Genomic DNA, 23,899 nt, shown 5'->3' with positions numbered 1-23,899 from the left:
GGCGCCCTCCCAAACCCCAAAACCCCCTGGGTATCCCCAAAATGGGGTGCCCCCCCCACCCCACATGTCCCCAGGTCCCCCCAAGGTGTCCCCACCCCACCTCCCAAATGTCCCATTTCTACCCCCCCAAATCGGGTCAGGACCCCCAAGTAGCCCCTCCCCCCCCCCAAACCCCCGTGTCCCCCCCAGTGTGTCCTGTGCCCCCTCCCCCCACAGTGGGGTCAGTGTCCCCAACCCCTCCCCCCACCCCCCTAATTAGGGTCCCCCCTCCCATCAGGTTCCACCCCCCCACACATTGGGGTCATCCCACCCTCCCCGCCTTGGGGTGTCCCCCCCCCACATTGGGGTTCCTCTCCCCCCCACATCGGGGTCCCCCCCCTGCAACTGGGGTGTCCCCCCCCACTGGGGCCCCCCCTCACCTGCTCCGCGGTTTGTTGAGGTACCCGCCCCCCCCGCCCCCCCCCCTGCCCCCGGAAGCTCTCGTAGCCGCCCCTCCCCCCGTAGGGCCCGGGGGGGTAGGGGGGGCCGCCTGGGGGAGTGGAAGAGAAAACGGGGGGTCAGGGGGTCACGGGGACCCCCCAGAACCCCCCGAGACACCCGTGACCCCCAAAACCCCCCCCACCCCATTAACCCCCCCCCCCCAAATCCCCCCAGACCCCTCCCCCTGCTCACTACAACCTGTTCACTCTGGTCCCTACTGATGGTTGCCCTCCCAGCCCCCCCAAACTCCCTTGGGGACCCCTGAACCCCCCAGGACCTCCTGACCCCCCCAGCCCCCCCTTTAACACATTCTGGGCTGTTCACTCTGGTCCCTACTGACAGCTCAACTCCCAACCCCCCAAACCCCCTTGGGGACCCCCCTGGCCCCCCCCAGCGCTGTGAGCTGTTCACTCTGGTCCCTACTGACGTCTGAGACTCCCCCCCCAGGATCCCCCCGCCCCCCAGCCCCTCCCCCCTCACCTCCGTAGCCCATCATGGGGGGGCGGGGCTGCCCATAGGGCACCAAGCCCTGCGGCGTCTGGGGGGGGTAGGGCAGCCCGGGGGCCAGACCTGGGGACACGGGGGGGACACGGGGGGGACACGGGGGTCACACGAGGTCACACAGGGGGACCCCACAACCCCCATGGGCATCGGGGGCACTGACACCCCAACAGGGACATCGGGGGTCACAGGGACAATGGCGGGGTGACAGGGAGGGGGGAGCTCCCTTCCCATTTGGCGTGGCAGTGGGCGGGGTCATGGCGGTGGGCGGGGCTCACCCTGGGCGGGGCCGGTGGGCGGGGCTCCCCATCGGGCGGGGCTGTGTGTGGGCGGGGCGGGGGGCGGGGCTCACCCTGGGCGGGGCCGGTGGGCGGGGCTCCCTTCCCGTCGGGCGGGGCAGTGTGTGTGTGTGTGTATGGGGGGCAGTGGGCGGGGTCAGGGCAGTGGGCGGGGTCAGAGTGGGGGCGGGGCTCACCCTGGGCGGGGCCGGTGGGCGGGGCTCCCTTCCCGTCGGGCGGGGCCGGGCGCTGCGGGTCCATGAGGAAGTTGTTGAAGAACAAAACCTCCTTGCGCACGGCCGCCATCTTGTCCGCGTGCTTGTTGAAGATGTGCTTGCGCACGAACTCGGGGCCCTGCGCACACGGGGGACATGGGGGACATTGGGGACACGGGGGGACATGGGGGGACATTAGGGACATGGGGGACACGGGGGGATATGGGGGACATTGGGGGACATGGGGACATGGGGGGATATGGGGACACGGGGAGACATGGGGGGACATGGGGGGACATGGGGACATGGGGGGACATGGGGACATTGGGGGATATGGGGGGACATGAGGACATTGGGGGACATGGGGAGATATGGGGGGATATGGGGACATGGGGGGACATGGGGGACATGTGGACACTGGGGACATGGGGACACGGGGGGATATGGGGACATGGGGGGATATGGGGACACACAGACCCTCCACCCCCCACTCTGTCCCCCCGATGTCCCCATCACCTCCCCCTGTCCCCATGTCCCCCTGATGTCCCCATCACCTCCCCACGTCCTCAATGTCCCCACGTGCCCTGACCTTGAACTTCTTCCCGCTGAGGGGACAGAGCCACTTGTCCTTGCCCAGCTCCTGTGTCCCCCCATGACCCCAGTGTCCCGTGTCCCCCCATGTCCCCCATGACCTCCCGGTGTCCCCAGTGTCCCCACGTGCCCTGACCTTGAACTTCTTCCCGCTGAGGGGACAGAGCCACTTGTCCTTGCCCAGCTCCTGTGTCCCCCCATGACCCCAGTGTCCCGTGTCCCCCCATGTCCCCCATGACCTCCTGGTGTCCCCAGTGTCCCCACGTGCCCTGACCTTGAACTTCTTCCCGCTGAGGGGACAGAGCCACTTGTCCTTGCCCAGCTCCTGCGTATTGGCCGTCACGAACTTCTCGAGCTCCTGCTCGGGGTCCTTGCGGCCGAGCCGCTGCGCCTCCTCCTCGGGCAGCGCCTCGCGGCCCCCCAGCAATGGGGACAGGCGCTCGCGGAACCCCCGCTGCCACTCCAGCACTGCGGGGACATGGGGACACATGGGGACACATGGGGACACATTGGAGACATGGGGACACATGGGGACACACAGACATGGGGACACATGGGGACACGGCGCCTCCTCCTCGGGCAGCGCCTCGCGGCCCCCCAGCAATGGGGACAGGCGCTCGCGGAACCCCCGCTGCCACTCCAGCACTGCGGGGACATGGGGACACATTGGGGACACATGGGGACACATTGGAGACATGGGGACACATGGGGACACACAGACATGGGGACACATGGGGACACGGCGCCTCCTCCTCGGGCAGCGCCTCGCGGCCCCCCAGCAATGGGGACAGGCGCTCGCGGAACCCGCGCTGCCACTCCAGCACTGCGGGGACATGGGGACACATGGGGACACATGGGGACACATGGGGACACATTGGGGACACATGGGGACACGGCGCCTCCTCCTCGGGCAGCGCCTCGCGGCCCCCCAGCAATGGGGACAGGCGCTCACGGAACCCCCGCTGCCACTCCAGCACTGCGGGGACATGGGGACACATTGGGGACACGTGGGGACATGGGGACACGTGGGGATATGGGGACACATGGGGACATGGGGACACATGGGGACACATGGGGACACATTGGGGACACATTGGGACACATGGGGACACATTGGGGACACATGGGGACACATGGGGACACGGCGCCTCCTCCTCGGGCAGCGCCGGGGACAGGCGCTCGCGGAACCCGCGCTGCCACTCTAGCACTGGGGGACACACAGACATGCGGACACATTGGGGACACATTGGAGACATGGGGACACATGAGGACATGGGGACACATGGGGACACGTGGGGACATGGGGACACGTGGGGATATGGGGACACATGGGGACATGGGGGACATGAGGACACATGGGGACACATTGGGGACACGTGAGGACATGGGGACACGTGGGGACACCCATGGACACGTGGGGACACCCCAGGGGACCCTCCAGCCCCACACTTGGGGGGCAGGGACCCCAGGATGCACCCTCGCCATTGGGACAGGCAGCTGGTGGGGCAGCGGGTCCAGGGGGGTCAGGGGACATTGGGGACACTGCGGACACCGGTGTCACCCACCCTCGCCGTGGGACACGCAGTTGGGGGGCAGCGGGTCCGGGGGGCTCAGAGGGGGTCAGGGGACATTAGGGGACACTGGGGACATTTGGGGACACGCACCCCTCGCCGTGGGACACGCGGTTGGGGGCAGCGGGGTCCGGGGGGGCTCAGGGGACATTGGGGACACAGGGGACATTGGGGGACACGCACCCTCGCCGTGGGGACACGCGGTTGGGCGGCAGCGGGTCTGGGGGGCTCAGGGGACATTGGGGACACTGCGGACACCGGGTGTCACCCACCCTCGCCGTGGGACACGCGGTTGGGGGCAGCGGGTCTGGGGGGCTCAGGGGACACAGGGGACATTTGGGGACACCGGTGACACCCACCCTCGCCATAGGACACGCGCTCGGGGGCAGCGGGTCCGGCGGGGCTCAGGGGACACTGGGGACATTGGGGACATTGGGGACATTGGGGACACGCACCCTCGCCGTGGGACACAGCGGTTGGGCCGGCAGCGGCCCCCGCACGTGCAGGATCCCGCAGCGGTTCGGCATCTCGTCCTCGTCTCGGGTACTCGCACGTGCTGTAGAAATCGACCGAGTGCACGATGCGCAGTACAGGAGCAGCCGGTCCAGGACCTGGGACAATGGGGACATCATTGGGGACATGGGGACACAGGTACAGGAGCAGCCGGTCCAGGACCTGGGACAATGGGGACATCATTGGGGACATGGGGACACAGGTACAGGAGCAGCCGGTCCAGGACCTGGGACAATGGGGACATCATTGGGGACATGGGGACACAGGTACAGGAGCAGCCGGTCCAGGACCTGGGACAATGGGGACATCATTGGGGACATGGGGACACAGGTACAGGAGCAGCCGGTCCAGGACCTGGGACAATGGGGACATCATTGGGGACATGGGGACACAGGTACAGGAGCAGCCGGTCCAGGACACTGGGACAATGGGGACATCATTGGGGACATGGGGGACACAGGTACAGGAGCAGCCGGTCCAGGACCTGGGACAATGGGGACATCATTGGGGACATGGGGACACAGGTACAGGAGCAGCCGGTCCAGGACCTGGGACAATGGGGACATCATTGGGGACATGGGACACAGGTACAGGAGCAGCCGGTCCAGGACCTGGGACAATGGGGACATCATTGGGGACATGGGGACACAGGTACAGGAGCAGCCGGTCCAGGACCTGGGACAATGGGGACATCATTGGGGACATGGGGAACACAGGTACAGGAGCAGCCGGTCCAGGACCTGGGACAATGGGGACATCATTGGGGACATGGGGACACAGGTTACAGGAGCAGCCGGTCCAGGACCTGGGACAATGGGAACATCATTGGGGGACATGGGGACACAGGTACAGGAGCAGCCGGTCCAGGACCTGGGACAATGGGGACATTGGGGACATTGGGACAACAGGGACATTGGGGACACAGGTACAGGAGCAGCCGGTCCAGGACCTGGGACATGGGGACATCATTGGGGACATCATTGGGGACAATGGGGACACAGGTACAGGAGCAGCCGGTCCAGGACCTGACAGGGGACATGGGGACATCATTGGGGACATTGGGACAACAGGGGACATTGGGGACACAGGTACAGGAGCAGACGGTCCAGGACCTGGGGACAATGGGGACATTGGGACATCATTGGGGACATGGGGACACAGGTACAGGAGCAGATGGTCCAGGACCTGGGACATGAGGACATCATTGGGGACATGGGGACAATGGGGGCAATGGGGACAATGGGGACAATGGGGACATTGGGGACATTGGGGACATTGGGGACAACGGGGACACAGGTACAGGAGCAGATGGTCCAGGACCTGACAGGGGGACATGGGGACATCATTGGGGACATGGGGACAATGGGGACACAGGTACAGGAGCAGATGGTCCAGGACCTGACAGGGGGACATGGGGACATCATTGGGGACATGGGGACAATGGGGGCAATGGGGACAATGGGGACAACGGGGACACACGTACAGGAGCAGCCGGTCCAGAACCTGGGACATGGTCTGGGGGTCGGGTCAGGTCGGGGGTCACAGGGGTTCAGGTCAAGGTCAGGTTGGGGTCACAATGGGGTCAGGTCGGGGTCCCAGGGGGTTGGGTCAGGTCGGGGTTGCAGGGGGTCACGTTGGGGGTAACAGGGGGTCAGGTCGGGGTCACGGGGGGTCAGGTCGGGGTCATGGGGGGGTCAGATCAGGGGTCGCAGGGGGTCAGGTCAGGGTCACGGGGGGTCAGGTCGGGGTCATGGGGGTCAGGGTCGGGGTCGCGGGGGCGTCACCTTGAGCAGCTTCTCGTCGCGCTCCACGGTGACCTCGGGGGGGTTGGCGGCCTCGCAGCGGCCCCCTCGGGGGGGGGCGGAGCCTCCGCGGCCCAGCAGCTCCTCCTCCTCCGCGCTCACCTCCTCGATCAGGTAATCCGTGATGTGCCGGAGCACCGGGTTACCCTGGGACACCATTGGAGACATGGGGACACCATTGGGGACGTGGGGACACACGGACGTGTCACCAGTCACCTCCTCGATCAGGTAATCCGTGATGTGCCGGAGCACCGGGTTACCCCTGGGGGACATGGGGACACCATTGGGGACATGGGGACACCATTGGGGACATGGGGACATCATCGGGGACGTGGGGACACCACTGGGGACATGGGGGGAGATCCAGGAGCTCGGGGTCTCTGGGGACATCGGGAGACACAAGGACCTCGGGGTCACTGGGGACATGGGGACACTGGGGTCATTGGGGTCACTGGGGACATGGAGACGCTGAGGTGACCCCAGGGTGACGGTTGGTGACCCTGAGGTGACCCCGAGGTGACTGTTGGTGACCCCAGGGTAACAGCGGGTGACCCCAGGTGAACCCAGATTGACGGCTGGTGACCCCAGGTGACCCCAGGGTGATGGTTGGTGACCCCAGGTAACCATTGGTGACCCCGGGTGACGGTCGGAGACCCCAGGTGACTGTTGGTGACCACAGGGTGGCAGCTGGTGACCCCAGGTGACCCCAGGGTGATGGTTGGTGACCCTGAGGTGACCCCACGGTGACCGTTGGTGACCTAGGTGACTATTGGTGACCCCAGGTGACCATTGGTGACCTGGGTGACTGTTGGTGACCCAGATGACTATTGGTGACCCCAGGTGACCCCAGGTGACCGTTGGTGACCCAGATGACTATTGGTGACCCCAGGATGACCTCAGGTGACTATTGGTGACCCCAGGTGACCATTGGTGACTCGGGTGGCTGTTGGTGACCCAGATGACTATTGGTGACCCCAGGTGATCCCAGATGACCGTTGGTGACCCAGGTGACTATTGGTGACCCCAGGTGACCCCAGATGACCGTTGGTGACCCAGATGACTATTGGTGACCTCAGGTGACCGTTGGTGACCCCAGGTGACCCCAGGCGCGGCGGCCGCCCCTCACCCCGCTGGTCGTGGTCCGCGTCCCCGTCCCCCGCGGCTCCAGCTCCGGTTCCAGCTCCGGCTCCAGTTCCCGCTCCGGCTCCGGTTTCCGGTTCCGGTTCCCGCTGCGGCTGCGGCTCCCGCGGCGCTCACGTCGGGGGCGGGGCCGTCGGCGGGGCGGGGGGGCGGGGCCGTGGGCGGGCCGTGGGCGGGGCCGGCCCAGAGCCCGGCGCGGGCGTCCAGCGCGTGCACGAGGGCGCGCGGCCAGCTGGATGTCGTGGCGCACGACCCGGGGCGGTGCTGGGCCAGCCCGCTCACGTTTGCGCACGAGCGCCGCGTCAGGTCGCGGTTCACGCCGGGGCTCAGCTCGCACTCACCGCAGCTGCACGCCGGCCCAAAACACGGCAGAAACAGCCCAAAAATCAGCAAAAACGACCACGAAATCACCAAAAACCACCCCAAAATCACCAAAAACGACACCAAAATCAGCCAAAACCACCCCGAAATCACCAAAAACGACCCCAAATTACCCCAAAACACCACCCCCCAAACCCCCGGCTCAGCTCGTGCTCACAGAGCTGGAAATGACCCAAAATGGACCCAATAATGACCAAACCTAACCCAAAAAATGCCCCGAAACGCCCAGGCTCAGCTTGCACTCCCACAGCTGGAAATGACCCAAAACGACCCAAAAATCAGCCAAAACTACCCAAAATGACCCAAAAAACCCCACCCCCCCAAACCTCCGGGCTCAGCTCGTGCTCACAGAGCTGGGAAATGACCCAAAACAACCCGAAAACCACAAGAAATGACCCAAAATTACCCCAAAACCCCAGCCCCCCAAACCCCCGAGCTCAGCTCGCGCTCTCGCAGCTGAAAACGACCCAAAATACACCGAAAAACGACCCAAAAATCACTGAAAATGACTCAAAATTAGCCCTAAACCCACCCCCCAAAGCCCCGGGCTCAGCTCGCACTTGTGCAGCTGAAAAAGAGCAAAAATGACCCAAAATGCAGCGAAAATGACCCAAAATGACCTAAAAAACAACCCCCCAAAGCCCCCTGGGCTCAGCTCGCACTCGCACCAGCTGAAAATAACCCAAAAATGGGCAAAAATAGACCCAAAATGACCAAAAATAACCCCAAATGACCCAAAAAACACCCCCAGACCCCCTGGGCTCAGCTCGCGGAGCGTTGGGGACAAAAATGACCCAAAATGGCCAAAAATGCACCCAAAATGAGCCCAAAATGCATCTGGGAACAAGCGGAAAGCACCAAAACCGCCCAAAGCCACCAAAAATCGGCAAAACGCCCCAAAACCGCCCCAAAGTTGCCCGTACCCGGATGTTCTGCAGGCTCCAGCAAATCTCTTTGATGTTGACGCTGCGGTCGAACGTGACCCAACCGCGCCGGAAAAACCTGAAACCGCCCCAATTCACCCCAAAATCAGCGCGGGGGGAGGGGCAGCAAACCCCTCACCAACCGCGCCGGAAAAACCTGAAACCGCCCCAATTCACCCCAAAATCAGCGCGGGGGGAGGGGCAGCAAACCCCTCACCAACCGCGCCGGAAAAACCTGAACCCGCCCCCAATTCACCCCAAAATCAGCGCGGGGGGAGGGGCAGCAAACCCCTCACCAAACCGCGCCGGAAAAACCTGAAACCGCCCCAATTCACCCCAAAAATCAGCGCGGGGGGAGGGGCAGCAAACCCCTCACCAACCGCGCCGCAAAAACCTGAAACCGCCCCAATTCACCCAAAATCAGCGCGGGGGGGAGGGGCAGCAAACCCCTCACCAACCACGCCGCAAAAACCTGAAACCGCCCCAATTCACCCCAAAATCAGCGCGGGGGGGAGGGGCAGCAAACCCCTCACCAACCGCGCCGGAAAAACCTGAAACCGCCCCCAATTCACCCCAAAATCAGTGCGGGGGGAGGGGCAGCAAACCCCTCACCAACCGCCCCGGAAAAACCTGAAACCGCCCCAATTCACCCCAAAATCAGCGCGGGGGAGGGGCAGCAAACCCGTCCCCAACCGCGCCGGAAAAACCTGAAACTGCCCAATTCACCCCAAAATCAGCGCGGGGGGAGGGGCAGCAAACCCCTCACCAACCGCGCCGGAAAAACCTGAAACCGCCCCAATTCACCCCAAAATCAGTGCGGGGGGAGGGGCAGCAAACCCCTCACCAACCGCCCCGGAAAAACCTGAAACCGCCCCAATTCACCCCAAAAGGGGTGTGGGGGATGGGCAGCAAACCCCCACCCCCTCAGAACCACCTGAGCCCCCCAAACCTCCAGAATTCACCCCAACTCCCCGGCAGCCCCACCCCCCATGGAATGACCCCAAACCCCCGGGATTTGCCCCGAACTCCCCGGTGGCCCCGCCCCCATGGAATGACCCCAAAACCGCCGGGATTCACCCCAAACTCCCCATCAGCCGCACCCCCATGGAATGACCCAAAACCGCCGGGATTCACCCCAAACTCCCCATTAGCCGCACCCCCCATGGAATGACCCCAAACCCCCCGGGATTCACCCCAAACTCCCCCATTAGCCGCACCCCCATGGAATGACCCCAAACCCCCGGGATTCACCCCCAAACTCCCCGGCAGCCCCACCCCCATGGAATGACCCCAAACCCCCGGGATTCACCCCAAACTCCCCGGCGGCCCCACCCCAGTGAATGACCCGAAACCGCGGGAATTCACCCCCAAACTGACCGTCGCTCGGGCTGCGGGTCGGACAGCGCCACGCGCAGGAACCCGGGGTAGCGCTTGCACAGCTGCGGGGACGCGGCGTCAGGGACCCCCAAAACCCCCCAAGTCACCCCAATTCCCCCCAGACCTCCCCCTTTATCCCCAAATCTCCCCCTTTATCCCCAAATCTCCCCCTTTTCCCTCTTTGTTCCCCCCCAACCCCCCACCCCAGGGACCCCCCAAACCCCTCCAGGGCCCCTAAGTTCCCCCTCGGACCCCCCATGAACCCCCAAACTCTCCCCAATCGGCCCCAAGACCCCCCTAGGACCCCCTTAACCCCCCCAGAACTCCCCACACCCCTCCAGGACCCCCAAACCCCCCCAGACCCCCATGAACCTCCTAATCCCCCCCAGAACACCCAATTCCCCCCCAGGATCCCCCAATTCTCCCCCAATCCCCACCCAGGACCCCCCCAAGACCCCCCCAGACCCCCATGAACCCCCTAATCCCCCCCCAGGACCCCATGAACCCCCCAATTCCCCCCCAGGACCCCACAAAACCCCCCCCAGACCCCCAATCCCCCCCAGGACCCCACGAACCCCCCAAACCTCCCCTTAGGAGCCCCCAACCCCCTCCCCAGGACCCCTCCAGGACCCCCCAATTCCCCTAGAACCCCCAATCCCCCCCCCCAGGAGCCCCCAATCTCCCCCCCAGGACCCCACCAGACCCCCCCAACCCCCTCCCAGGACCCCCCAGGACCCCCCAATTGCCCCTAGAACCCCCAATCCCCCCCCCCCAGGAGCCCCCAACCCCCTCCCAGGACCCCCCCAGGACCCCCCAATCCCCGCCGTGCCCCCGCGTGCTCACGGCCACGATCTCGGCCTTGCTGATGTTGGGCGCGATGTTCCGCATGAACAGCGAGCACGTCTTGTGCAGCGCCCGCGGTTTGGGGGCGTCGCCCCCCGCCCCCCGCCCCCCCCCCGCCCCCGCCCCCCCTCCTTGGCCGGGCTCTGCCCCTCCCCCGCCGGGCTCCGGCTCCCGCGGCGGCTCCGGCCCCGGCGCCTCTGCCGAAACGGGGCGGGGTCAGCGCGCCCCCCAGACCCCCCCAGACCCCCAGAGCCCCCCCAGGCCCCCATGAGCCCCCCCAAGACCCCCCATGAACCCCCCAGACCCCCATGAGCCCCCCCAGACCCCCCTGAACCCCCCCAGACCCCCATGAACCCCCCCAGAAACCGCCAGAGCCCCCTGGACCCCCCCAAACCTCCCCCGACCCTCCTGAACCCCCCCAGATCCCCCATGGACTCCCAGAGCCTCCCCAGACCCCCCACCCCCCCCCCCAGCCCCCCCCTGAACCCCCAGAGCACCCCGGAACCACCACCCCCCCAGCCCCCCCTGAACCCCCAGAGCTCCCCCATTGCCCATATATGGACCTGGCCCAGGCCCCGCCCACCTGCGCCAACCCCGCCCCTTTAACCCCCCCAGTGCCCATATATGGAACCCACCTCAACTCCCCCAGACCCCCCCAAAACCCTCCTGATCCCTCAGCCCCGCCCCCCAAACCCCCTTGTCCCCCCATGTCCCCGTGACCCCCCCCGTGACCCCCCCACGACCCCGTGACCCCTGACCCACCTGCGCCCCCCCGGGGGGTCCCCTCGTCCCCGCTGTCGCTCTCGTCCCCGTCGTCCTCGCTGTCCCCCCCCGCTGCGCCGCGCACGCGGGGCCTGCCCACGGGGTCACGGTGGTCACGGCGGGGTCAAGGCCAGGGCGGGGTCACGGGCAGGGTGGGGTCAGGGCGGGGTCACGGGCAGGGTCAAGGCCAGGGTGGGGTGATGGGCAGGGTCAAGGTCAGGGTGGGGTCATGGGCGGGGTCACAGGCAGAGTCAAGGTCAGGGCAGGGTCACGGGCAGGGTCAAGGTCAGGGCAGGGTCACGGGCAGAGTCAAGGTCAGGGGCAGGGGTCACGGGCAGGGGTCAAGGTCAGGGCGGGGTCACGGGCAGGGTCAAGGTCAGGGCAGGGTCACGGGCAGGGTCAAGGTCCAGGGTGGGGTCATGGGCAGGGTCAAGGTCAGGGTGGGGTCATGGGCAGGGTCAAGACCAGGGTGGGGTCATGGGGAAGGTCAAGGCCAGGGCGGGGTCATGGCAGGTCAAGGTCAGGGTGGGGGTCATGGGCAGGGTCAAGGTCAGGGTGGGGTCACGGGCAGGGTCAAGGTCAGGGTGGGGTCACGGGCGGGGTCAAGGTCAGGGCGGGTCAGGGTGATGGGGGGGGGGCAGGGAGATCAAGGGAGGGGCGAGGGGCGTGGCTGGAAAGGGCGGGGCTTGGGACAAAGGGGAGGGGCTTATAGCAAAGGGTGGAGTTTGGAAGAGAGGGAGGAGCTTACAATGGCGGGGCCAGACACAAAGGGGCGGGGCTCTCTTTAAAAGGTGGGGGGTTGATAGAAAGTGGGCGGGGCTTGCAGAGAAGGGGAGGGGCCCTAAAAGGGGCGGGGCTTGGGGAAAGGGTGGGGCCTGTGTGGAGGGGCGGGGCTTCCCAGAGAGGGGCGGGGCACTGAGCCCTGTTTGCACAGAGCCTGGGGGGGGTGGGTGGGGCCTTTGGAACAGGGCGGGGCTTTTTGCAGGGGTGGGGCTTTGCGGGGGGCGGGGCTTTGCGGGGGGCGGGGCTTTGCGGGGGGCGGGGCTTTGCGGGGGGGTGGGGGCTTGGCGGGGGGCGGGGCTTGGCGGGGGGCGGGGGGGCGGATCCCGTCACCTTTTTGGGCTCCTTCTCCGGCTCCTCCTCCACGCGCCCCTCCCCCTCCTCCTGCGGCGCCGGCTCCGCCCCCGGCCCCTCCCCCTCAGCCTGGGGGGACACGGGGGGTCAGGGGGGCCCAAAACAGACCCCAACACACAGGGACCCCAAAACCGACCCCATGGACCCAACAGGACCCCAAAATCAACCCCATAGACCTAAAGAGACCCACAAAACCGACCCCATGGACCCAAAGGGACCCCAAAACTAACCCCATAGACCTAAAGAGACCCCCAAAACCGACCCCATGGACCCAAAGGGACCCCAAAAACGACCCCTCTAGGACCCAGGGGACCTCAGGAGAGACCCCGTGGGGACCCCAAAAGTGACCCCATAGGTTCAAGAGAACCCCAAGGGACCCCAAAACCGACCTGCATAGGACCCAGGGGACCCCAAAACTGACCCCTGTAGGACCAGGACCTAGGGGACCCCACAAGGGACACCATGGGCTCAAGGGGACCCCAAAACCAACCCCCCATAGGACCCAGGGGACCCCAAAATCGATCCCTCTAGGACCCAGGTGACAACAGGAGAGACCCCATGGGGACCCCAAAAGTGACCCCCATGGGCTCAAGGGGACCCCAAAACCGACCCCCATAGGACCCACGGGGACCCCAAAAACCGGCCCCTCTAGGACCCAGGGGACCCCAAAACTGACCCCCTCTAGGACACAGGGAACAACATGAGAGACCCCATGGGGACCCCAAAAGTGACCCCATGGGCTCAAGGGGACCCCAAGGGGACCCCACAACTGACCCCCCTAGGACCCAGGGGACCCCAAAAGTGACCCCATGGGGACCCCAAAAGTGACCCCATAGGTTCAAGAGGACCCCAAGGGACCCCCAAAACCGACCCCCCTAGGGCCCATGGACCCCCAGACCCCGTCACCTTCTTGGCGTCGTGCTCGGGGTTCCCCTTGGGCTCGGGGGGTCGCGGGTTCTCGTCCCGCCGCGGCCCCGTCGGGCTTCTCGGGCTCCTCCTCCTGCTCCAGCACCCGCAGGTCGTGGTCCGTGCCGCCCTCCATCTTAATCACCGCTGGAATGGGGTGAAAAATGGGGAAAATGGGTAAAAAACAGAGCCAGCACCCGCAGGTCGTGGTCCGTGCCGCCCTCCATCTTAATCACCCGCTGGAATAGGGTGAAAAATGGGGAAAATGGGTAAAACGAGAGAGCCAGAACCCGCAGGTCGTGGTCCGTGCCGCCCTCCATCTTAATCACCGCTGGAATAAGGTGAAAAATGGGGAAAATGGGTAAAACGAGAGAGCCAGAACCCGCAGGTCGTGGGCGGTGCCGCCTCCATCTTAATCACCGCTGAAACGGGCGAAAAACAGCGAAAATGGGTAAATCTAGAGCCAGAACCCGCAGGTCGTGGTCGGTGCCGCCTCCATCTTAATCACCGCTGGAATGGAGTGAAAAACACCGAAAATGGGTAAAAAACAGAGCCAGAACCCGCAGGTCGTGGTCCGTGCCGCCTCCATCTTAATCACTGCTGAAATGGGGCAAAAAAACACCGAAAATGGGTAAAACGAGAGAGCCAGCACCCGCAGGTCGTGGTCGGTGCCGCCTCCATCTTAATCACCACTGGAACAGGGTAAAAAACAGCGAAAATGGGTAAAAAACAGAGCCAGCACCCGCAGGTCGTGGGCGGTGCCCCCTCCATCTTAATCACCGCTGGAACGGGGGCGAAAAACACCGAAAACGGGTAAAATGCGGGGCTGGCGGCTCCTCCATCCGAACCGCTGCTCATGGAGGGCAAACAGCAAAATGGGGCAAAACGAAGCGGTTTTGGGGGCTCTGGGGGGTCAGGGTCGTTCTGGGGGTCCCAGGGGGGGTCAGGGTTGGTGAGGGGGGTGTCAGGGTCATTCTGGGGTGTCAGGGTCATTCTGGGGGTGTCCAGCAGCAGGCTGGGGTGTCAGTGGGTCAGGGGAGTTTTTGGGGTGTCAGGGTGATTTGTTGGGGTCATTACTGGCATCCAAACACTTGAGGATCTGGGGCGCGCGAGGTCGATGTTCAGGAGCAGGTTGGAGCAGGTTGGGGTGTCAGTGGGTTGGGGTTGGTTTTGGGGGGCTCAGGGGGGTCATTACCGGCATCCAAACACTTGAGGATCTGGGGCGCGCGGTCGATGTCCAGCAGCAGGTTGGGGTGTCAGTGGGTCAGGGGGGGTCAGGGGGGCTCTGGGGGGTTTTGGGGTGTCAGGGTTGGTTTGGGGGGCTCAGGGGGGGCTCAGGGTGATTTGGGGGGGTCATTACCGGCATCCAAACACTTGAGGATCTGGGGCGCGCGGGTCGATGTTCAGGAGCAGGTTGGGGTGTCAGTGGGTCGGGGTTGGTGTCAGTGGGTCAGGGGGGGTTTTGGGGTGTCAGGGGGTTTTTGGGGGGTCATTACCGGCAATCCAGACACTTGAGGATCTGGGGCGCGCGGTCGATGTCGAGCAGCAGGTTGTCGAACCAGCCGCGCTCCCACAGGTACAGGAACACGCGCAGGCGGTTCCGCAGCGCGGCCGCGGCCTCCTGGCGGCGCCGGCCCGCCTCGTCGGGGTGGTACCGCGACCGGAACCTGCAACGGGCCCGAACGTGGGAAACGGGACGGAAACGGGGGAAACGGGCCCAAAAACGGGGGGAAATCGACCCAGAAATGGGGGAGATCGACCCAAAAACAGGGGAAATCGACCCAGAAACGGGGGAGATCCACCCAGAAAACGGGTGCGGAGCGGCCTCATCAGGGTGGTACCGCAACCAGAACCTGCAACGGGCCAAATGTGGGGAAACGGGCCAGAAACGGGGGAAACGGGCCAGAAACGGGCGAGATCCACCCAGAAATGGGGGAGATCGACCCAGAAACGGGGGAAATCCACCCAGAAATGGGGGAGATCCACCAGAAATGGGGGAGATCCACCCAGAAATGGAGGAAATCCACCCAGAAATGGGTGCGGAGCGACCTCGTCAGGGTGGGGAACGGGAGCAGAAGCTGGAAATGGACTAAAAATGGGGGAAATGGACCCAAAAACAGGGGAGATCCACCCAGAAATGGGGGAGATCGACCCAGAAATGGGGGAAATTGACCAGAAATGGGTGCGGAGCGACCTCGTCAGGGTGGGAATGGGGAGCGGGACCTGCGAAATGAACCAAAAATGGGGGAAATGGGCCCAAAAATGGGTGCGGAGCGACTTTGTCAGGGTGGGAACGGGAGTGGAACCCACAAAATGAACCAAAAATGGGGGAAATGGACCCAAAAATGGGTGCAGAGTGACATCGTCGGGGTGGGAACAGGAGCGGAAGCTGGAAATGGACCAAAAATGGGGGAAATGGACCCAAAAATGGGGGAAATGGACCCAAAAATGGGTGCGGAGTGACCTCATCAGGGTGGGAACGGGAGTGGAACCCGCAAAATGAACCAAAAAATGGGTGAAATGGACCCAAAAATGGGGGAAATCAACCTAGAAATGGGTGCGGAGAGACCTCATCAGGGTGGGGAATGGGAGCGGAAGCTGGAAATGGACCCAAAATGGGGAAATGGACCCAAAAATGGGGGAAATCGACCCAGAAATGGGTGTGGAGCGACCTCGTCGGGGTGGGAACGGGAGCGGGACCTGCGGGATTGACCAAAATGGGGAAAATAGACTCAAAAATGGGGTACAGAGAGAAAAACGGGGTGCAGAGTGACCCCGTCCGGGTGGGAACGGGAACGGGACGTGGGAAACAGACCCAAAAATGGGGGAAAACTGACCGGAAAATGGGGAAAACGGACCCAAAAACGAGGTCTGGTCCCTGGTCGGGGGGGGACAGAGGGAGGGGGGAGGGGGGTGGGTGGGAAATGGGGGTGGGGGGGGGGGACATGGGGGTTCCCCCCCGTGTCGGGCAGTTGGTCCAGACCGGGGGGTGACCATGGGGGTCGGTGCTGGGGGACCCCCCCCGTGCCCCCGAACTTGGAGGGACCCCCTTGCCCCCCCAACAACGCGCGGCCCCCCCTCCCCTCCCCCCCAGCCCCCCCGTTTTGGGGTGTCCCCCCCCGCGATGGGGGGGGGTCTCATACATACGTCGTCGCGGTCGCCGTCCCCCGCGGTTTTTAACCAAAATCGCCTTTTTTTTAACACTTTTACTTAAGGCGACGTCGCCAACGCCAGAACAACAAGAACCGGCTCCGAAAGCCACAAAAAACCCTCCGAACGGCCCAAAAAGCGGCCGGGCGGGGGGGGGGGGGGGCGGGAGTGACCCCCCCCCGACCCCCGACCCCCCCCAACGGCCCCCTGGGGATTTTTGGGGCGAAAAAGCGAAAAATAAAACAAGAAACGGGCCCTGGCTGCTTCCTGCACTGGCGCTACGGCCGCGGGTGGGCGCCCTGCCTGTCTGCCCGCCCCTCGTTAGCGCTAACGAGGGGGGTCGTTAGCGGGGTCCAGACGCTCCGCAGGGGGAACCGCAACTGGCGCTTCGGGAGAGAACGGAACCGTTAACACACAGAACGCCCCGAACACCCCCCCGAAACGGGAGAGAACGGAACCGTTAACACACAGAACGCCCCGAACACCCCCCGGAAACGGGAGAGAACGGAACCGTTAACACACAGAACGCCCCGAACACCCCCCCGGAAACGGGAGAGAACGGAACCGTTAACACACAGAACGCCCCGAACACCCCCCGGAAACGGGAGAGAACGGAACCGTTAACACACAGAACGCCCCGAACACCCCCCGGAAACGGGAGAGAACGGAACCGTTAACACACAGAACGCCCCGAACACCCCCCGGAAACGGGAGAGAACGGAACCGTTAACACACAGAACGCCCCGAACACCCCCCGGAAACGGGACCAGCCGTGCGCCCTGCGCAGGGACACGGGGGTGGGGCATTAACCTCCTCACGTTGGAATTAGGGGGGGCCTGGGGCATTAACCCCCCTTCTATTGGAAATGGGGGGGCCTGGGTCATCATCCCCTCGGTATTGAAAATGGGGGGGGCCTGGGGCACTGGCCCCTTGACACTGAAAATGGGGGGTAATGGGGGGTCCTGTGTCATTAACCCCTATTGAAAATGGGGGTACCCTGTGTCATTAGCCCCTTGACACTGAAAATGGGGGGTAATGGAGGGTCCTGTGTCATTAACCCCTATTGAAAATGGGGATACCCTGTGTCATTAGCCCCTTGACATGAAAATGGGGGGGTCCTGGGTCATTATCCCCTTTACATTGAAAATTGGGGTACCCTGTGTCATTAGCCCCTTGATATTGAAAAAAGGGGGGTCCTGTGTCTTTAACCCCTTTACACTGTAATTAGGGGGGTCCTGGGTCATTATCCCCTTTACATTGAAAATGGGGGGTCCTGCGTCATTAACCCCTATTGAAAATGGGGGGTCCTGTGTCATTAACCCCTATTGAAAATGGGGGGGGTCCTGTGTCATTGGCCCCTTGACACTGAAAATGGGGGGTCCTGGCTCATTATCCCCTTTACATTGAAAATGGGGGTACCCTGTGTCATTAGCCCCTTGATATTGAAAACGGGGGGGGTCCTGTGTCTTTAACCCCTTTACACTGTAATTAGGGGGGTCCTGTGTCATTATCCCCTTTATATTGAAAATGGGGGATCCTGTGTCATTAACCCCTATTGAAAATGGAGGATCCTGTGTCATTAAAACTCTTCACATTGTAATTAGGGATCTCCTGTATCATTAATCCCTTCACATTGAAAACGGGGTGTCGCGTATCAATAACCCCTTTACATTAAAACTGGGGGGTCCCTCATAGTTTACACCCTTTACATTGAAAATGGGGGGGGTCCCCCAGCATTAAACCCCTTTACATTAGAACTGGGGGGCTCCTGTGTCATTAAACTCTCTGCATTGAAAACTGAGGGGGCGCCCCTGTGACTAAACCCTTTACATTAAAACTGGGGGGGTCCCCCAACATTAAATGCCTTTACATTGAAAATGGGGGGTCCTGTGTCATTAACCTCTTTACACTGAAATGGGGGGGGGCAGTGTTAACCCCTTTCCATTGAAATGGGGGGTCTGGTGTCATTAACCCCTTTGCACCCGCAGCCCGGGCGGAGCTGCTGGGGTCGCTGGGTCCTCCCCTCCAGGGGCTTTTTGGGGGGTTTTTGGGGTGTTCCGGGGGGTTTTTGGGGTGTTTTTGGGGCGTTTGGGGTGTTCTGGGGGGTTTTGGGGGTGTTTGGGGGGTTTTTGGGGTGTTCCGGGGTGTTTTTGGGGGGTTTTGGGGTGTTCCGGGGGGTTTTTGGGGTGTTCCGCAGGGTTTTTGGGGCGTTTGGGGGGTTTTTAGGGTGTTCCGGGGTGTTTTTGGGGTGTTCCGGGGGGTTTTGGGGGGGTTTTTGGGGGTTTTTGGGGTGTTCCGGGGTGTTTTTGGGGGTTTTTGGGGTGTTCCGGGGGGTTTTTGGGGTGTTTTTTGGGCGTTTGTGGTGTTCCGGGGGGTTTTTGGGGGGTTTTGGGGTGTTTTTTGGGGTGTTTTTGGGGTGTTTTTGGGGGCCGTGCCCCGCACGCACCACTCCTCGTCCTTGTGCGCCAGGAAGAAGTCCTGCAGCTGCTGGCGCCGGAACTCCAGCTTGTAGTCGTTGTAGCGCCGCACAGCGTCCGTCTCGTCCACCGCGTCGTCCAGCGCCAGCAGGAACTCCTTGAACGACTTCAGCACCGGCGGCGCGGGGCCCAGCTCCACCTCCGCCAGGCTGCCCAATCTGCAATGGGGGGGTCATTGTGATATTGGGGGGGTCATTGTGTCATTGGGGCCCAGCTCCACCTCCGCCAGGCTGCCCAATCTGCAATGGGGGTGTCATTGTGATATTGGGGGGTCATTGTGTCATTGGGGCCCAGCTCCACCTCCGCCAGGCTGCCCAATCTGCAATGGGGGGGTCATTGTGATATTGGGGGGTCATTGTGTCATTGGGGCCCAGCTCCACCTCCGCCAGGCTGCCCAATCTGCAATGCGGGGGTCATTGTGATATTGGGGGGTCATTGTGTCATTGGGGCCCAGCTCCACCTCCGCCAGGCTGCCCAATCTGCAATGGGGGTGTCATTGTGATATTGGGGGGTCATTGTGTCATTGGGGCCCAGCTCCACCTCCGCCAGGCTGCCCAATCTGCAATGGGGGGGTCATTGTGATATTGGGGGGTCATTGTGTCATTGGGGCCCAGCTCCACCTCCGCCAGGCTGCCCAATCTGCAATGGGGGGGTCATTGTGATATTGGGGGGTCATTGTGTCATTGGGGCCCAGCTCCACTTCGGCCAGGCTGCCCAATCTGGGGGGTCATTGTGATATTGGGGTGTCATTGTGTCATTGGGGCCCAGCTCCACTTCGGCCAGGCTGCCCCAATCTGGGGGGTCATTGTGATATTGGGGGGTCATTGTGTCATTGGGACCCAGCTCCACCTCGGCCAGGCTGCCCAATCTGCAATGGGGGGGTCATTGTGATATTGGGGTGTCATTGTGTCATTGGGGCCCAGCTCCACTTCGGCCAGGCTGCCCAATCTGGGGGGTCATTGTGATATTGGGGGGTCATTGTGTCATTGGGGCCCAGCTCCACCTCCGCCAGGCTGCCCAATCTGGGGGGTCATTAATGGGGGGTCATTGTGATACTGGGCTGTCATTGCATCATTGGGGTGTCATTGTGTCATTGGGGCCCAGCTCCACCTCCGCCAGGCTGCCCAGTCTGCAATGGGGGGTCATTAATGGGGGGTCATTGTGATATTGGGAGGTCATTGTGTCATTGGGGTGTCATTGTGTCATTGGGCGTCATTGTGTCATTGGGGGGTCATTGTGTCATTGGGGCCCAGCTCCACCTCCGTGATGCTGCCCACCCTGGGGGGGGGCACAAAATTGGGAGGTCCGGGGGGTTTTGGGGACCATATTGGGGCGATATGAGGGTGTTACAATGAGATTGGGGGTGTTACTGGGGTGTCATTGGGGTGTTATTGGGGTGCTATTGGGGTGTTACTGGGGTGTTATTGGGGTGTTACTGGGGTGTCATTGGGGTGCTATTGGGGAGCTATTGGGGTGTTACTGGGGTGTTATTGGGGAGCTATTGGGGAGCTATTGGGTGTTATTGTGGATGTTCTGGGGGCACCAGACCCAGCTCCTCCCCAGGAAAACTGGGGGTCAGGGGGGGGTCAGGGGGTGCAGTGGGGGGGTCGGGGGGGTTGGGCAGTTTTGGGGTGCAGTGGGGGGATCAATCCATACCTGGCCTGTATGGGCAGCAGCGGGTGCTGCAGCACGTGTGTGTTTTGGGGTGCAGAGGGGGGGGGTCAGGGGGTGCAGTGGGGGGGTCGGGGGGGGTCAGGGGGTGCAGGGGGGGTCGAGGTGTTTTGGGGTGCAGGTTCCTACCTGGCCTGTATGGGCAGCAGCGGGTGCTGCAGCACGTGCATGTCGGGGTGTCCCCAGGGCTGGGGGGGGCCGTAGTTGGGCCCCGACCCCCCCCCGCTGTACGGCAGCTCGTAGGCGCTGTGGTACGGGTCCCCCCCCGTGCTCCTCCCTGCAACACGGGGGGCAGAGGTCACGGGGGTCACGGGGGTCACAGGGGTCACAGGGGTCATGGGGGGTGTGTTGGGGTCCCCCCCGTGCTCCTCCCTGCGACATGGGGTCAGAGGTCACGGGGGTCACGGGGGTCACAGGGGTCATGGGGGGTGTGTTGGGGTCCCCCCCGTGCTCCTCCCTGCGACACGGGGTCAGGGGTCACGGGGGGTCACGCGGGCTCACAGGTGCTGTGTTGGGGTCCCCCCCGCGCTCCTCCCCATGGGAACAGGGTTTGGGGGTCCTGGGGGGGTTCAGGGGGGGGTTTGGGGGTCCAGGGGGGATTTAGGGGTTCAGCGGGGGGGTTTGGGAGCAGGTTTGGGGGTCCAGGGGGTGTTTTGGGGTTCAGGGGCTGTTCTGGGCTCGGGGGGGGCTGTTTTGGGTTCCCCACTCACCAGTCCCTGCGGATGCGCTTCTGGGGGGGGCTGAGCTGGGGGGGTTGGGAGCAGGTTTGGGGGCTCGGGGGGGGTTGTTTAGGGGTTCGGGGGCTGTTTTGGGGTCGGGGGGTGTTTCGGGGTTCGGGGGGTGTTTTGGGGTCCGTCACTCACCAGTCCCTGCGGATGCGCTTCTGGGGGGGGCTGAGCTCGTGCCGGGGGGGGGTGAAGCGCTCGCGCCGCCCCCGCTCGTACTCGCGGTAATCGGCGCGGCTGCGGCGCTCGCGCCCGCGCTCCCAGTCCCTGCGGGGGCACCGGGGGCACCGGGGTCACCGCGGGGTCAGCGGGGACAGGGGGGGACATGGGGACACAGGGACATGGGGGGACAGAGGGAACATGGGGGGACATGGGGGACACGGGCGACACAGAGACATGGGGGGACATGGCGGTCAGTGGGGACAAGGGGGACATGGGGGACACAGTGACATGGGGGGGACATGGGGTTCAGTGGGGTCAGGGGGGAGACATGGGGGGACATTGGGGAACAGAGGGGACGGGGGGGACATGGGGAGAGGGGGGACATGGAGGGACAGGGACATGGGGACAGGGGGTCTGGGGGGGACACTGGGGGACAGGGGGACATGGGGACAGGGGGGGACAGATGGGACATGGGGACAGAGGAACATGGGGGGACAGTGGGGACATTGAGGGTCATGGGGGGACATTGGGGAACAGAGGGGACAGGGGGGACATAGGGGGACATGAGGGTCAGTGGGGGACATGGGGGGACATTGGGGAACAGAGGGGACAGGGGGGACATGGGGGTTCATGGGGGACAGGGGGGGACATTGGAACAGAGGGGACAGGGAGGAACAGGGGGGACAGGGGGGACAGGGGGGACATGGGGGGGACATGGGGCGACATTGGGAACATGGGGACAGAGGGACATGGGGGGACAGATCAGGGGGATTCGGGGGACCCCTCAGGTCACTTTCTGGGGTACCAGTCGCTGCCCCCGGGGGTTTTGGGGCTCAGGGTCAGTTTGGGGCTCGGGGTCAGTTTGGGGTTGGGGTCAGTGTTTTGGGGTTGGGGTCAGTGTTTTGGGGCTCAGGGTCAGTTTGGGGCTCAGGGTCAGTTTGGGGCTCAGGGTCAGTTTGGGGTTGGGGGTCAGTGTTTCGGGGTTCACGGCCGGTGTTGGGGGTTGGGGTCAGTGTTTTGGGGCTCAGGGCAGGTGTTTCGCGGTTGGGGTCAGGGTCTGGGGGTTCATGGTCAGTGTTTGAGGGTTCAGGTCGGTGTTTGGGGGTTGGGGTCGGTGTTCTGGGGTTCACGGTCAGTGTTCGGGGTTGGGGTCAGTGTTTGGGCGTTCAGGTCGGTGTTTGGGGTTCAGGTCAGTGTTTTGGGGCTCAGGGTCGGCGTTTGGGGGTTGGGGTCAGTGTTTCGGGGTTCAGGGGGGGGTGTTTGGAGTTCACAGTTGGTGTTTGGGGTTGGGGTCACTGTTTTGGGTCTCAGGGCGGGTGTTTTGGGGCTCAGGGTCGGCGTTGGGGGTTGGGGTCAGTGTTTCAGGGCTCAGGGTGGGTGTTTGGGGGCTCAGGGTCAGTGTTTGGGGGTTGGGGTCAGCGTTTCGGGGTTCAGGTCAGTGTTTGGGGTTGGGGTCGGTGTTTGGGGGTTCAGGTGGGTGTTTGGGGCTCAGGTGGGTGTTTGGGGTTTGGGGTCAGAGTCGGTGCTTGGGGTTCCCGGTGGGTGTTTTGGGGCTCGGGGTCAGTGTTTTGGGGTCGGGGTCGCCGTGGCCGGTACCGCTCGCTCCAGTCGTCCCTGCGGCGCTCGTCGCGCTCCCTGGAGCGCTCGTTAGTCGCTGCGCTCGCGGCGGAACTTGTCCCTGCGGCGCCGGTCGTACTCGTCGTCGCTGTCACCCATCTGGGAGAAAACACGGGAAAATGGGCAAAAACGGGCAAAAACACCGCGTCCCTGCGGCGTCGGTCGTACTCGTCGTCGCTGTCACCCATCTGGGGAGAAAACAGCCAAAATTGGGCAAAAACGGGCAAAAACCAGCGCAAAAACCGCGTCCCTGCGGCGCCGGTCGTACTCGTCGTCGCTGTCACCCATCTGGGGAGAAAACACGGGAAAATGGCAAAAACGGGCAAAAACACCGCGTCCCTGTGGCGCCGGTCGTACTCGTCGTCGCTGTCACCCATCTGGGGAGAAAACAGCCAAAATTGGGCAAAAACGGGCAACAAACCGCGTCCCTGCAGCGCCGGTCGGACTCGTCATCACTGTCACCCATCTGGGGAGAAAACACGGGAAAATGGGCAAAAATGGGCAAAAAAACCGCGTTCCTGCGGCGCCGGTCAGACTCGTCGTCGCTGTCACCCATCTGGGGGAAAAACAGCCAAAATTGGGCAAAAACGGGCAAAAAAAACGCGTCCCTGCGGCGCCGGTCGGACTCGTCGTCTCTGTCACCCATCTGGGGGAAAAACACGCGAAAATGGGCAAAAAAA

General features: G+C 63.5%; 1 protein-coding gene across 1 annotated transcript; it reads right to left on the bottom strand.

Moving 5' to 3' along the window:
• Positions 1-419: 419 nt before the first annotated feature.
• SRRT (serrate, RNA effector molecule) lies at positions 420-23,318 on the bottom strand (the record flags this gene model as incomplete). Its single annotated transcript, XM_080364402.1, is given in 28 exon segments — positions 420-463; positions 465-529; positions 961-1,050; positions 1,457-1,613; positions 2,340-2,533; positions 3,909-3,933; positions 4,119-4,178; positions 4,180-4,223; positions 4,226-4,247; positions 5,934-6,098; positions 7,078-7,368; positions 7,371-7,430; positions 7,432-7,437; positions 8,396-8,474; positions 9,773-9,834; positions 10,616-10,812; positions 11,378-11,469; positions 12,491-12,580; positions 12,901-12,949; positions 13,418-13,564; positions 14,914-14,917; positions 14,919-15,084; positions 19,014-19,202; positions 20,845-20,981; positions 20,983-20,992; positions 21,579-21,707; positions 23,199-23,251; positions 23,253-23,318. Coding segments are annotated over 28 exon segments (2,693 nt in total), but the record flags the coding sequence as incomplete, so codon positions are not given.
• Between the last annotated feature and the right edge of the window lie 581 nt (positions 23,319-23,899).

This window comes from Nesoenas mayeri (genome assembly GCF_963082525.1).
Source record: "Nesoenas mayeri genome assembly, contig: SCAFFOLD_163, whole genome shotgun sequence".
Lineage (NCBI taxonomy): Eukaryota > Metazoa > Chordata > Aves > Columbiformes > Columbidae > Nesoenas > Nesoenas mayeri.
Note: the sequence above shows the minus strand (reverse complement) of the source record. Positions and strands in the feature narration are given on the sequence as shown.